The sequence below is a fragment of the Petaurus breviceps genome, unplaced genomic scaffold (assembly GCF_028583685.1).
Source record: "Petaurus breviceps papuanus isolate PSGF00001 unplaced genomic scaffold, PetGlider_PUasm1.0 76, whole genome shotgun sequence".
Taxonomy (NCBI): Eukaryota; Metazoa; Chordata; class Mammalia; order Diprotodontia; family Petauridae; genus Petaurus; species Petaurus breviceps.
The window spans coordinates 9,453,423-9,465,924 of NW_027186473.1; the positions used below are offsets into that span (position 1 = coordinate 9,453,423).

Consider the following 12,502-nt stretch of genomic DNA (forward strand, 5'->3'; position numbering starts at 1 on the left):
GTTTCCCATGGTCATCACTTACAGAGGTGCATGTGGCTGTATATAGCTAAAAAAATTTCTTCGAAGAAGAGGTATACATAAAGATTCTACTTTTCCAGAGAATGGATATATTCTTTTCTCTTGTTTGTAGGCTGATTTGTTTGAAGAGAATCTCCAGAGACATAAGATTATTATGCTAGGGTGGGTTTTGGTCCTGTTTAATTTCAATATATGTAACATAATAGAGTGTAGTATAGAAGGGAGATAACTAATGAAGTTGTGAAATTTGACTTCATGGAAACTCATTCCTAAAAATGATAGATGTCTGTTGCTAGTTTTGGAGCATTTAAATCTATTTATATATATATGAAAATAGTTTTATTTTGTTTTCTCTTTTTGTAACTAAAGCAAGTGTCAGATCAGAGTTAATCACCTTGTGATGATTCTGGATTTCTTTTCATGAAATAGCAATGTTTACTAGTGTACATTTAATTTATTTTGTTTTTTAGTTTGCGCATTAAAAAGATACCTATATGTGTGTGTGTATATATATTTTTTTCCCCTTGTGAAATTGCAACTTTTCCATGTTCTTTTTTCCCGTTCCTTCTCTTGACCTTTATTATCTTCTCCAGGTTTTTGTGATGTTTGTGATAAGTGCACAGTTTTCGTTTTTTGTTTTTTTAATTAAATAAAAGCATTGGTGATTAGAATTAAAATTTCTTCAACTCTCATTCATGTTTTTATCTATTAAACAGGAAAAGGACCAGCGAAGCCTAGACATCAATACTGCCAAATGCATGTTGGGACTGTTGTTAGGAAAAACCTGGCCCCTTTTTCCAGTATTCCACCAATTCCTAGAGGTACAGAGTAATGCTATTAAATGAAATGTTTATTTGCCTGTTTAAAAAAATATAAGTTGTGTATTTTATTTGTTAAAAAATTTTATATAGTTATACTGTTATTTTATTTTAAAGTTAATGTTTATGATATAATTGGTATCAATTATTTGGGCCTCATATTATTCATACTTTAAATTTTAAAAATTTCATAGCAATAATACATTATAAATACGTTGAAGTAATTTTAAATATAAATAATTTTCCTTGGTTTATCTCCTCATTTCAGAAATTTTGCTTTTATTTAGATTTTGTTTTGAGCACAGTAAAAATTCAACGTTTACCTTTTTACAATCTTGACTATCTGTTTCCTTAAGCAGTGACTTTTTGTTTGTTTTAGACCAACCTACATGCTTACTAAAATTCTTAAGACATTAGGATTTTATGATTTGCTAGAGACTCAGCTTGGAATGGTGGATAGAGCTGACTTTAGCATCGAGAAGGCCTAGGGTCAAGCCGTGCATCTGATATATGTTGGCTGTGTAACCCTCAGGAAAGTCCTTAGTGTCCCCAGGAACTCCCTGAGACTGAGTTACACTCACTTTTGCTGATGGTCTCAATTGCTGGAGTTGGTTTCCTCACAAGCAGTTCCTGCAGCAGAAGTGTCAAGCTCACTGGCTGCTGCCCACAAAACTGGATTGCCAGAATACAAATAAAAATACAGTATGACGTAGATAATGTTAATTTGTGGTTTTCTAAGTCATTATGAGGCCAGTAATTATCCATTTCTGTTTGAGTTTGACACTGCCTGTAGCATTGAAATCATACCTGTAGACAAAAAAAGAGGCTGTTACTGTCACCATTGAATATATTGAGACTTGTGAGATTTGACCAATATAGCAATTAAGTAAACATTTTCTTCAGTTTGAAAACATCTAGCATTTTAAAATCTCCTTTAATAAGAAAATAATGTTCGATTATAATTTCTGACCCATAGACTATAGAAGTATATTTAGCTGAAAAGTAATAGTAATAGCCAAAATGAAATCTCAGTAGCTTCTTACCAGGATTCAGTTTTTATTTTGTATGAAATATGACATTTCCCTTTTTTCCATTTCCTTTGCACTTATTCATTTGAAAAAAAAAATGTTTTTATGAGAAGTCTTTTGGGAAAGAATTTTCTTTCCATAAACACAGACCACTTTTCTGCATATTTTAAATGATAAATTTTACAATAATATTTATATATAATAAGTAATTAAGATATAACATATCAAACAGTAAGCTGCCATTTCTAGTTTTTTTAGTTGCTTGCTGATTTTGTTTCATGGACCCTTTTAAACATATTAGAACTTATTTTATAAGGACCTAGAAAAATTGCTGACATTCATTTCTTTTATGATTGTTATTACTAACTTACTCTTTTGGACAAGAGGTTCTAGAATTCTTTTAGAAATGTGAAAATTTTAGTTCTTTAAAAATTCTTATGTTTTAGCATTCAGAATGCTTTGTAAACCTTAAAGCACTATATACACATGAATTTTTATTATTTCAAATAATTTGTACTAATTCTTGTTGAAAAGTAATGACAGCAAAATGCAGCCTTAAAGTTGTATGCTTAAGTTCATGCTATGATTGTAAAATATTCCTTGTATAATTGTTCAGTGGCTCTTACTATCTGTGTGACCTTAGGCAAGTCACTTAACTCCAATGCCTTCCCCCCTCAAAAAAAGATAGTAATGAAGGCATAAAACAGGGTGACCTATGCTCACCAAAGGTTTTGCTATCATATGGAAGGTATCCAGTTTACAATCCAAATGTAAGAGGGGGTTCCCAATATGGTGAGGTTGTCCAGATCCTGTGGTTTGGAGATGATATTGTGCCAGTTTAATATTTGCAAGCCTGGAACATTGCAGGACTTTCTAAATGAGATCATTAAGGAAAGGGATAGTGTGATGTAATGGAAGTCCTGCTTCTGGCTCCTGTACTGGCTTTGTGACCTCAGGTGTGTCACTTAATTTCTCATTTTCCCAGGCATCACTCTTCAGACCATAAATTTCAGAGAGGTTATCACTTTGCACTGGCAGAATTTTATCAACTGGAATTTCCTTAGAATGAAAAAAATCACAATTCTGGATACCACATCTTCCACCCATAAGTCTAGCTCTCCACATAGAAAAAACAAGTTACTGGCTGAACTCCTCTGGACTTGCCATCATGCTCCAGGAACCTCATCAAACCTGCAAAATGACTTTCAGCCCTGGACCTCATCCCTCATCAGTTAGTATCCCCTGCCCCCTCTGATTGGAAAGGAGGAAGTAAGAGAGCTTCTCTCAGAAGCTCCACTTGAGGAAGGCGCCAAAGCCTTCCCAGCCTTCCATCTCTTCATTTTCTACACACTGCCCTCTTCTAGCTTTCCCTGTCATACCACTCCCTGTACCTGGCTACTTTTTGTCCCTCCCTTTTCAGATTCCTTTTGTCCATTATCTTCCCTTGTTAGATTGTAAGCTCCTTGAGGGCAAGACCTGTCTTCCCCCCATCCCCCACCCCTCTTCCTTCTTCCTCTCTCTTCCTAGCACTTAGCACTGTACCTGGCACCTAATAGGTATTTATTGACTGACTGTCTGATGTGAGTATGTACCCATTGAGCTGGTTAATCAGTGCAGTGTCTTAGAGAAATGTTGAAGATGAAGATTGATTTTAGATCCAGAATTGAGTAGGAGAAAGAGGACTATTGGATTGCATTTTCAGTATCTCCAAGTTAAAGCAAAAACTCATCTTTTTAACACCTATAGTCTCCTGGATATGCTGTATGTAGCTAACTGCAAATTACAAAATACCAGGAGTCAAAATTGAAGCTCCTTCAGAGGCCAGTGGAAGCTGCACATGATCAGCACCACAAGTGGCATACATGATAACATCAGAGAGATGTATTTCCTGGTCATGTAGACAGGCTCCTGAGGAAGGCCCTTAACATGCTGGGCAAGCCACTTGTGAAAGATTTCAGGGAGGTCAGAGACTAGAGTCTCACCATATAAGAAGACAGGGGTAGAGAGTACTCTACTGTGGAGGGTTCACCAAACTGAGAGATTCTTTAAAGTATTGATTATGCTTATAGAACTTATAAAACTTCCAAACCAATCACTAAAGAAGCCATTAGCTTACTATGTTGTTTGTTAATATAACTTTACTGACGTAATTTTACCTTAGTCTTCCTAGCTTTGGGACACAGGTAAAGCTTTCTGACTCTCATTTTCTTTTAAAATACTAGGTAGTAGCCAAAAAAAAAAAAAAAAGAACTCTTATTATGCTAAATTGGCCATCCTAAAGAATATTAACCAACAGTTCATTATCCTGTAAAGGAAATTATTGCCACTGTGAAAATGATTTGGATCAGTTGCCAGTGGGGAGAGTGTTAGAATTAGATGTTGAAGAGGCTATTAAACCTAGCCGCTTTTAACAAGGCCTTGGCTAAGTACAAACTGCGTAGTGTTCATGAGCATGCCTAAGTGTTTTTTTATTGGCTCTTAGCTTTCGAAGTTACCATGAACAGAATAAGTGAACATTGTTGTTTTATCTTCTTGCTTTGAATTTATGTTGTTGTTGGGGGCAGGGTGGACAGGTAGGAAGTTAGTGCAGATTAGCTTCTATTGTTTTGTTTTTGTCTTAAAATAACACAATGGCAGCAATCATCCTTATGTTGTTAGATACGGAATTTTTCAGTATGTCATAAAGATGAATCAGGTTATATACTACCCTTTGCATATTATTTATACGTTTTGGTAGCTTATGTGTCTTCCTTATTTTAGTGGCTAGATTTTATATATATATATATATACACACACACACCAGTTATTGACTTCATGGCTTGTTTCAATAGAATATTTAGGCATTGTGATCCTGTGTGGAAAGTAAATCTAGAATATGAGCCTATCCTATAGTTTAGATGACACACAAAGTATATTAGTACATTGTGCTCTTCAAGGTTATGTTCAGTTCTATTTTGATTCCTGTGTACCTATTTTTACTTTCTTTTTTAAGGGCAAGGACTTTTATCTCCTACCTTTGTATCCCCTGTTGTACTTAATAGTAATGAGAATAAAGTATACCTGTGTTATAGTAAACTTGATTGAACTTGTCTTAAAAGAGAAAACTTGGTGGAAAACCATGCTATACATATTTAAGAGGTAAAAACTTTCCTGTATGAATCTCTGATACGTGAAGGCTGAAGAATATGGGTTTTTCAGATCCTTGTATCATGACTGTTAGAAAAATCTTGCACTTTTTTTTTCCTTTGGAGTTTCTAATAGTATTTTTGTCATGAAAATATCCATTAGATTCTTAAATATCATTTTTGTTCTGTTACATAATCCTCTTTTGCTTGGTACTAGCATATCTATAATTTGAATCCTTGGTTTTTAATGTCTTTATATCATAACATTCTGTAATGTATAGGTAGCTCTTTCATGTTTCACTTATTTTTTTTTCTTATTAACAGCAATCAAAATATAAAGTTATAAACAAAGATCAGTGGTGCAATGTGCTAGAGTTTAGCAGAACAATTAATCTTGACCTTAGCAACTATGATGAAGATGGAGCATGTGAGTACTGGCAAGGTGTATTGACATTTTTCCTGCCATCCTCTTGAAAGAATTTATGCCAAATATACTTTCTCTCTCTTCACAGGGCCAGTTTTGTTGGATGAATTTGTGGAGTGGTATAAAGAGAAACAGATGACATAAGGATTTAACTATGCACAGCAGCTCAGAGTCCCTGTTAGCACAGTTCTGTCAACCATTAGCCATAAATTGCTGTTTGTATCAAAGCGCATGCTGCTTTTCTCGCACAGTGTCCCTTCTGCAGGGAAGTTGTGGTGTTTGCTATTTAACAAGCCAATGATGCTTGCTGTGTAGCATTGTCCTCTTTGAAGGCTGCTTTGCTTTTTGTATTTACACTACAGATTGGTGAATTTGCCAACGTCTTCACTGTGATTATGTGTATATTGCTGTTTAAATTTTGTATATGTGTATAAAAAAAGCTTCACCTAGAGATTATTTCTGCAGAAATGTATTGTAAAAATAATTTTGTGGCACATTTTCGTCACTTTTTTCAAATGAATCTTTTATTTCTTTATTTGGTCTCAAATGTAGCATTTCAGAAAACAAGACTCAAGGACTCTTTGAACATTGTTGCCATGAGCAGCCATTGCCAGTATAACATTTCTGTTTAAGAGGTCAATTTTTTGCTAAGGGAAGGAGTATCATTTCTTCCTTCAGTAGCACTTGCCAAATGTCAGTTTTAGTTAAAACTATTGGCCTTTAAAAATGGTTAAAATTGGAATTATTTGGTTACATAGTTGTAAAATGTCACAGGTAATTTCAGCTTGGTACATAGAATATTGGGTTTTTTTTTTAAACATAAACATATTTAAATTTTTTTATGTTTAAAAGAACCCAGTTGTATTTTGGATAGTGATATAAATCAGCAAATTAAAAATATGCCTTTACAAAAATGGGATTTAAGCTCCTTTAAATTGCCTTTGGCATGCTCCCTTCCTTCTTCCTCAATACTCTCTTTTCCTTTGGCTTACAAAGAATGTTCAGGCTTCTATTGTTTCCTAAGCTACTAAAACTAAAATTTATGTTCTCCCTTCATCCAAAATGAATGGTTTTGTTGGCAATCACAATTTATCAACTCCAGCCAACTGTGGGTCATGGTTTGAATTTTTAGTTAGGCTTTCATAGTGTCTAATTTTCAGTTTCTTATGTAATTAAAGAACTATATTGAATAGTAAGGATTTGTTTTTCCTTTTCTTTCCTGCTGGGTTTTTCCTGGCAAAATGTTCATTGCAGGCAATGGATATTAAACCACCAGCATTGAGTTCCATACACACTATCTTTTAAGTAGGGACCACTTTTTTTTGGTGACTGAGTAATTTGTACAAGAAAGTTTTAGCCATTATTTGCCCAAATGAGGAAAACTAGAGTGAATAGAATGGTATCTTAACATTTTCATTTTATGTCTTGTTTTCTCTGCCTTACCCCTTCTTAGGAATGTATTGTCAATACCAACACTTATTTCTTCAGTATATCTGGTGCTAAATAATGCAGTCCCTAAGGTTTTATGAAAATAGAAAATTTCATGGTTGTTTGACAAGTAAAAATCTGTTGGTACAGTTGAACAAATGAAATGAATGCAGCTATTCTGTAGTAAGAGCAGAATCCAAGACCAAGCAAGTAATTGGAAACAGTTTGAACGTGGTTGGAATCTGCTAGTGGCTCTTCTCCACCCCCACCCCATTCCCCTTAGAGTAAATGTGAATTTTTCAACCTGTAAGAAATGAGAAAAAGCACACAGGCACGTTCTTCTGCACTACTGTGTCACAGTTTCTCTGCTAACAGTTTCCAGGGTTTTGGATCTTATTTAGTTTCTTTTCCCTGTTGTAATTAAACCACCAAAGACAAATTATATATGTATATACAATGTGTTTGCAGATACAAAATCACATTATGGTTAAAATGCAACTACTACCTTTCACCACCAAATAGAAATGTTTGGTTTGCTGTGAAATAAACACATAGAGGAGTTTTAAAAGCTATCTAATGACTAAGCATACCTGATTGTTACTTGTTTGTATGCTCACATTTGGTCATTTCTGAATTAGTGCCAGTTTGCACAAGATAATAACTGTGAGTGGATTAGAAAATGTTTATGGCAAGCAACCAATAATAAATCCAATATTTTGAAAGGATTTTAGTGTAAATGTATATATTTCAGTAGTGATAGCCAGAGGGAAAATATAGGGAGATACAGAGTGCTGTTTTGTTTTTTTTTTTAATCCTATTTGCAAACAAACCACATTTTAGAAGGAATGTCTCATAAATTTGATCAATCGTATTTTTTTTTTTTAAAGTAACAGCAACATACACAAAAACGCTGGTTTTATTTTATTGTTTTTTTTGTGTCAGATTAAGAATCTGGAGAATTTTAAAAAATACTAAAATGGCATAATTCTCTCAGAATATAAAAATTGTTGCAGAAGGAAAATTGTATTAGGTAAATAATTAGGCTTTTTGCCAATGGTGGGTAGAACCTGAGAAAGCTATTAATTATGTATAATTTTTTAAAAGCATGAATCTCAAGGGGCAGCCAGAATTGACATGCTTAGAAAATCCTGAATGGGTTTCATTTTGCAAATTTTAAACATTTTAAAAAAATAAACCTTTGAGATTATTTGATTGTGGAGATTCCTTATCTCCTCCCCAACCCCCTTCTATTTTAATGTAGTTCAGAGTAGAGAGGTATTGAGGGATAGGGTGCTTAGACTTTTTTTAAAGTCTCTGCCTACTTATCTCTAGACTAGGTTGATGTTGACTCATAGATATCATCAGATGGTTATTTAGTGGCTTATGTCAAAAGATTAGTATGTTTTTCCTCTTCCATTTCCAACAAGATCCTCAACCCTTTCTTCCTCATGATATTTGAATGCTACCATACAAGTGCTTACAGTGGAATGGAATGTAAAGTTTAGATTTACATTGCCACAATGGTTGGTCAGAGGTTTCATTATTTGATTCTTTTAAAAAACACCTGCTGAAATGTTATGTGTCCTTTTGAAGCATGAGCTACTAGTTAAACAGGTTTTGGTCTTTTTTTTGTAAATCTGAGTAGAACAACCTTTACACTTTTGTCCAATTTAACAGATTTTTTTGACCTCCGGTTTCTATTTTAACAGTACTTTTGAGGTTTCTACAGAAAGCTTTAAAATTAGCTTGTCCCCCTAATTTTAATTCTTACAACTGCTAAAATACCTCTGTAAGCCTATCCTTTCATATGTTGTATGATAAATGTATAGAATTCATCCACCAACAGAACTGTTGGTTGTCTGTAAATGAGACCAAAATGTGGGTTGATTTTTGTCACAAAATAATTTCTACTGGAGGTTACTGCTTGTTACATGGACAACAGTTAACCTATAACTGTGAATGCTTTTATGTCTTCAGTATTTGCATTACATACATGAGGTGTGCAAGTCTTGTGATTCACTGCTTAACTGAAATACCGTCACGCCACCTAACAGGAACAGGACTTCAGCAGGTTGGTTTTAGGTTTTAATGGAGTTGATGTAAAATGGTATTCCCACAAATAAAAAGAATTTGTGTTTGGTTTCAGAAACTGTGTCATTTTTCTGTGGTTTTTCCTTAAAAAGTAATCTAAGATATTCTGTTAAAAGTGATTTTAACCACATTTGTCTAAAATGTTTAATAGATCAGTACATTTATCCTGGCAAAGATTTTCTCCAGTGTGATAGTAGAGAGAATATTGGGTTTGGTTTCTGTAGACTTGGATTTAAGTTACTTATAAGTTATTACAAGTTATTTAATTTTTGTAAAATAAGAAAGTTGCACTGGACAACCTCTCAGGTCCCTTCTAATTCTGAAGTCTATACAGTGGATATAGTTGTGGAACTTGGAGTCAGGAAGATCTGCGTTCAGATCTGGCCTCAGATACTTACTAGTTAAGCAAAAATCACTTAACCTGTGTTTGCCTCAGTTTCCTCAACTTTAAAATGGAGATGATAATAGTACCTCCCAAAGTTATAAGGATCAAAGGAGGTGATATTTTTAAAGCACTCAGTGCCTGCCACATATAGATGCTTAATAAATTCTATTTCCGTTTTCCTCCTCTCCCCCAATCTGGTAGAAGAGCGAAAATTTTAGTTTTGCCTAAATGTTCTCTCCTTTAAACTGATTATTTCCATTTGAGGGTTTGTTTATAATGCAAAAATGAGCTATTAAAAGTGGATCCATAATTTCATTCTTTTGGGAACTTCCAGCAACACCTTTTCCTATTTCAACTTTGTGTATGCTTTTTCCTCTGAAGATGATTTTCTTTGATGTAGTGGTCCTGCCATTTCTTTGATCTTCCTCTATCACAGGATCACAGATTTAAAGTTGGAAGTCACCTTAGTGATCATTTAACTCAAAATCTAACCTTCTTCATATCCTTACCTTGACTTTTATTCTAAGTATTTGTTCAGTCTGGGCTTTAGCATCTTTGATATTTATATGGTCCGTGCCACTCCTTCAGTCAGCAAGCATTTAGTAATCTGTTGTGCATGATTCTAGGGATACAGAGACACAGGCAAAACAATCCCTGCTCTCAAGGAGCTTACATTCTTCTACTGGAAACAGCCGGTACAGTGGCATACGCATGTATACATAGATTATGTAAATAAATGCAAGGCGGCCTTATAGGGGGAAGAGTTTAGTAAGTGGGGGGGAAATGTTCCACTGTAGCTGAGGCTTTGTATGATTTTTTTTTTTTAAGCAATCGGGGTTAAGTAACTTGCTCAAGGTTACACAGCCAGTTATTTCTGGGGGTGGTGCTGAGTGTCTGAGCCCAGGATTCAGTCTCCAGGTCATCCCAACACTGGAGCCGGTGCTCTTACTTGCTGTGCTACCTGGCCACCTCTTGTTTGATTTTTTTAAAGGAGACCAGAGATTCTGTCACTGGCATGACAGCCAGTGCAAAGGCACAGAGAGGAGTTGGTGAGAAACAGCAAGTAGAGGAAAAGATGGAGAAACGGAACAAGCCGGTTTTTAAATGCCTGTTGTGGACCAGGCACTGTGCCAATCCCTCTATGGATGTCTTACTTGATTTTCACAACAACCCTAGGAGGTAGATGCTGTTCTGATTCCCATTTTACAGTTGAGGAAACGGGCTGGAATTGAGCCCATGTCTTCTTAATTCTAGGCTCAGTGCTTTATCCATTGCACCACTTAGCTGTATACTGGCTTACTAGGCTAAAATGACTTGAAGGATAGTATGAAGGGGTTTAAAGAAAAGGTAGGAAGGAGCCAGGTTATAAAGAACTTTAAATGCCAGATAGGGAAGTTTATATTTGATCCTACAGATATTAAGAAGCCACTCAAATTTGTTGAGTAGGAGTAACATGTTCTTTGGGAAAGTCACTCTGTCATCTGTGTTGGTGGTGGGTGGGAACAGGGAAAAATGGGGCATAGATGCCAGTTAGAAGGCCATTGCATTTATCTATGTGAGAGGTGATGGCCTGAAATAAGGGGGCAGCCATATGAGAGGACACAAGGGGACCAATTTGAAATATTGTAGAGATAGATATGAAAATGTTTGTCACTGGGGGTATAGGATAAGAGAAATTAACAATGACACCAAGGTTGTGAACCTGAATGACAGAAGAATGGTGGTAACCTGTATTGTCATTGGGAAATCTGAAAGAGGGATGGGTTGGAGGGGAAAGGTGAGTTTTGTTTTAAAGGTATTGCATTTGACATACTAGAAGATATCCAATTTGAAGTCTCTAAGGAGTAGTTCATGATGAAAGTACTGGAGCTCAGAAGACAGAATAGGGCTTGGTATATAGCCCCGGGAGTCATTTGCATAAAGATAAGTGAATAAATGAGAACTGAGGAAGTTAACAAGAGAAAATGTAGAGAGGAAGAAGAGAGCTGGGACAAAGCCTTGACAACAGCTGGACTGCTCTGGCAAAGGAGATTGACAAGCAGCAGTGTCAGCTAGGAGGCCAACCAGGAGAGTGTCCAAGGTGGGGAGAGAGTGGGTAACTGTGTCTGATCCAGTAGAGAGCTTAAGAAAGATGAGAAATGGGGGCGGCGAGGTGGCGCAGTGAATAGATGACTGGCCCTAATCTGGCCTTGGGCAAATCACTTAACCCCAATTGCCCTGCCTTCTCCCCTCCAAAAGAAAAAAAAAAGATGAGAAATGAGAAAAACTGATTAGATTTGGTAAACAGTAAGAGATCATTGGTCACTTTGGAGTAAGTAGTTTCATTTCAGTGGTGAGGAATGGAAACCAAATTTTAGCACTTTTGGAAGAGAATGAGCCAAGGAAGTAGAGAGAAAAGTAGATGGATTTTTTCCAAGGAGTTTGGTTGAGAAAGAGGAGCCATAGGTCAGTCATAATAGCTGGTGGAGATGCTAGGATCTAATGAAGGGTTTCTTGAAGGATAGGGGAGACTTAAGTGTGTTTGTAAGCAGAAGAGGGATCACCAAGGGATTGAGTATTAGGTGAGGAGGGCTGAAGGATGATAGTGGGGCAGCCTCCTGGAGAAGAGGAAAAGGGATGTAGATTGGCCTTATTGAGAAGGGCTACGTCTTCATTAGAGATTGGTGGGTGAAGTCAAGGAGTTGTGAAAAAGGGAGCTTAGAGTAAGTGTCTTGGGTTTTTGCTATGAAGGATGAGGTGAGGTCCTCAACTGTGTGGATGGGGTGAGGCAGTGCTGCGGGAAGCTTGAGAATGTCTGAAACATGGGCGGCTAGGTGGCGCAGCGAGTAAAGCGCTGGCCCCAGAGTCCGGAGTTCGGTTCCGGCCTCAGACACTTAACACCCACACACACAAAAAAACTAGCTGTGTAACCTGGGGCAAGTTACTTAACCCCAATTGCCCTCCAAAAAGCAAAAAAAAAGAATGTCTGGAACATCTACTGTGACTGGTGAATGGAATAGCGAATATTAGGAAAAATATTGAGTCCGAGGCAGTTGGTGGCATTTTGGAATCAGAAAGACCTGTGTATGAATCCTACATCAAATACCTCTTGCTGTGTGATCAAGTCACTTAACCTCTGTCTCAGATAAAATAACATCAGAAGTGCTCTGAAAACCTTAAAATGCTATATAAATACTAGCTATCAT

The 12,502-nt window shown here is 36.1% G+C and overlaps 1 protein-coding gene across 5 annotated transcripts in view; it reads left to right on the forward strand.

The window, feature by feature from the left end:
• The window catches only part of DCUN1D4 (defective in cullin neddylation 1 domain containing 4), a 108,454-nt gene extending 99,464 nt beyond the window's left edge, over nt 1-8,990 (forward strand). For all 5 annotated transcript variants that reach the window (XM_069105213.1, XM_069105215.1, XM_069105216.1 and 2 more), the window contains 3 exons: nt 735-839; nt 5,314-5,416; nt 5,502-8,990. In XM_069105213.1, coding sequence (XP_068961314.1) covers nt 735-839; nt 5,314-5,416; nt 5,502-5,557 — 264 coding nt within the window. In that variant the 3' untranslated portion in view covers nt 5,558-8,990. The remainder of the gene's footprint in view (nt 1-734; nt 840-5,313; nt 5,417-5,501) is intronic.
• Nucleotides 8,991-12,502: the final 3,512 nt, after the last annotated feature.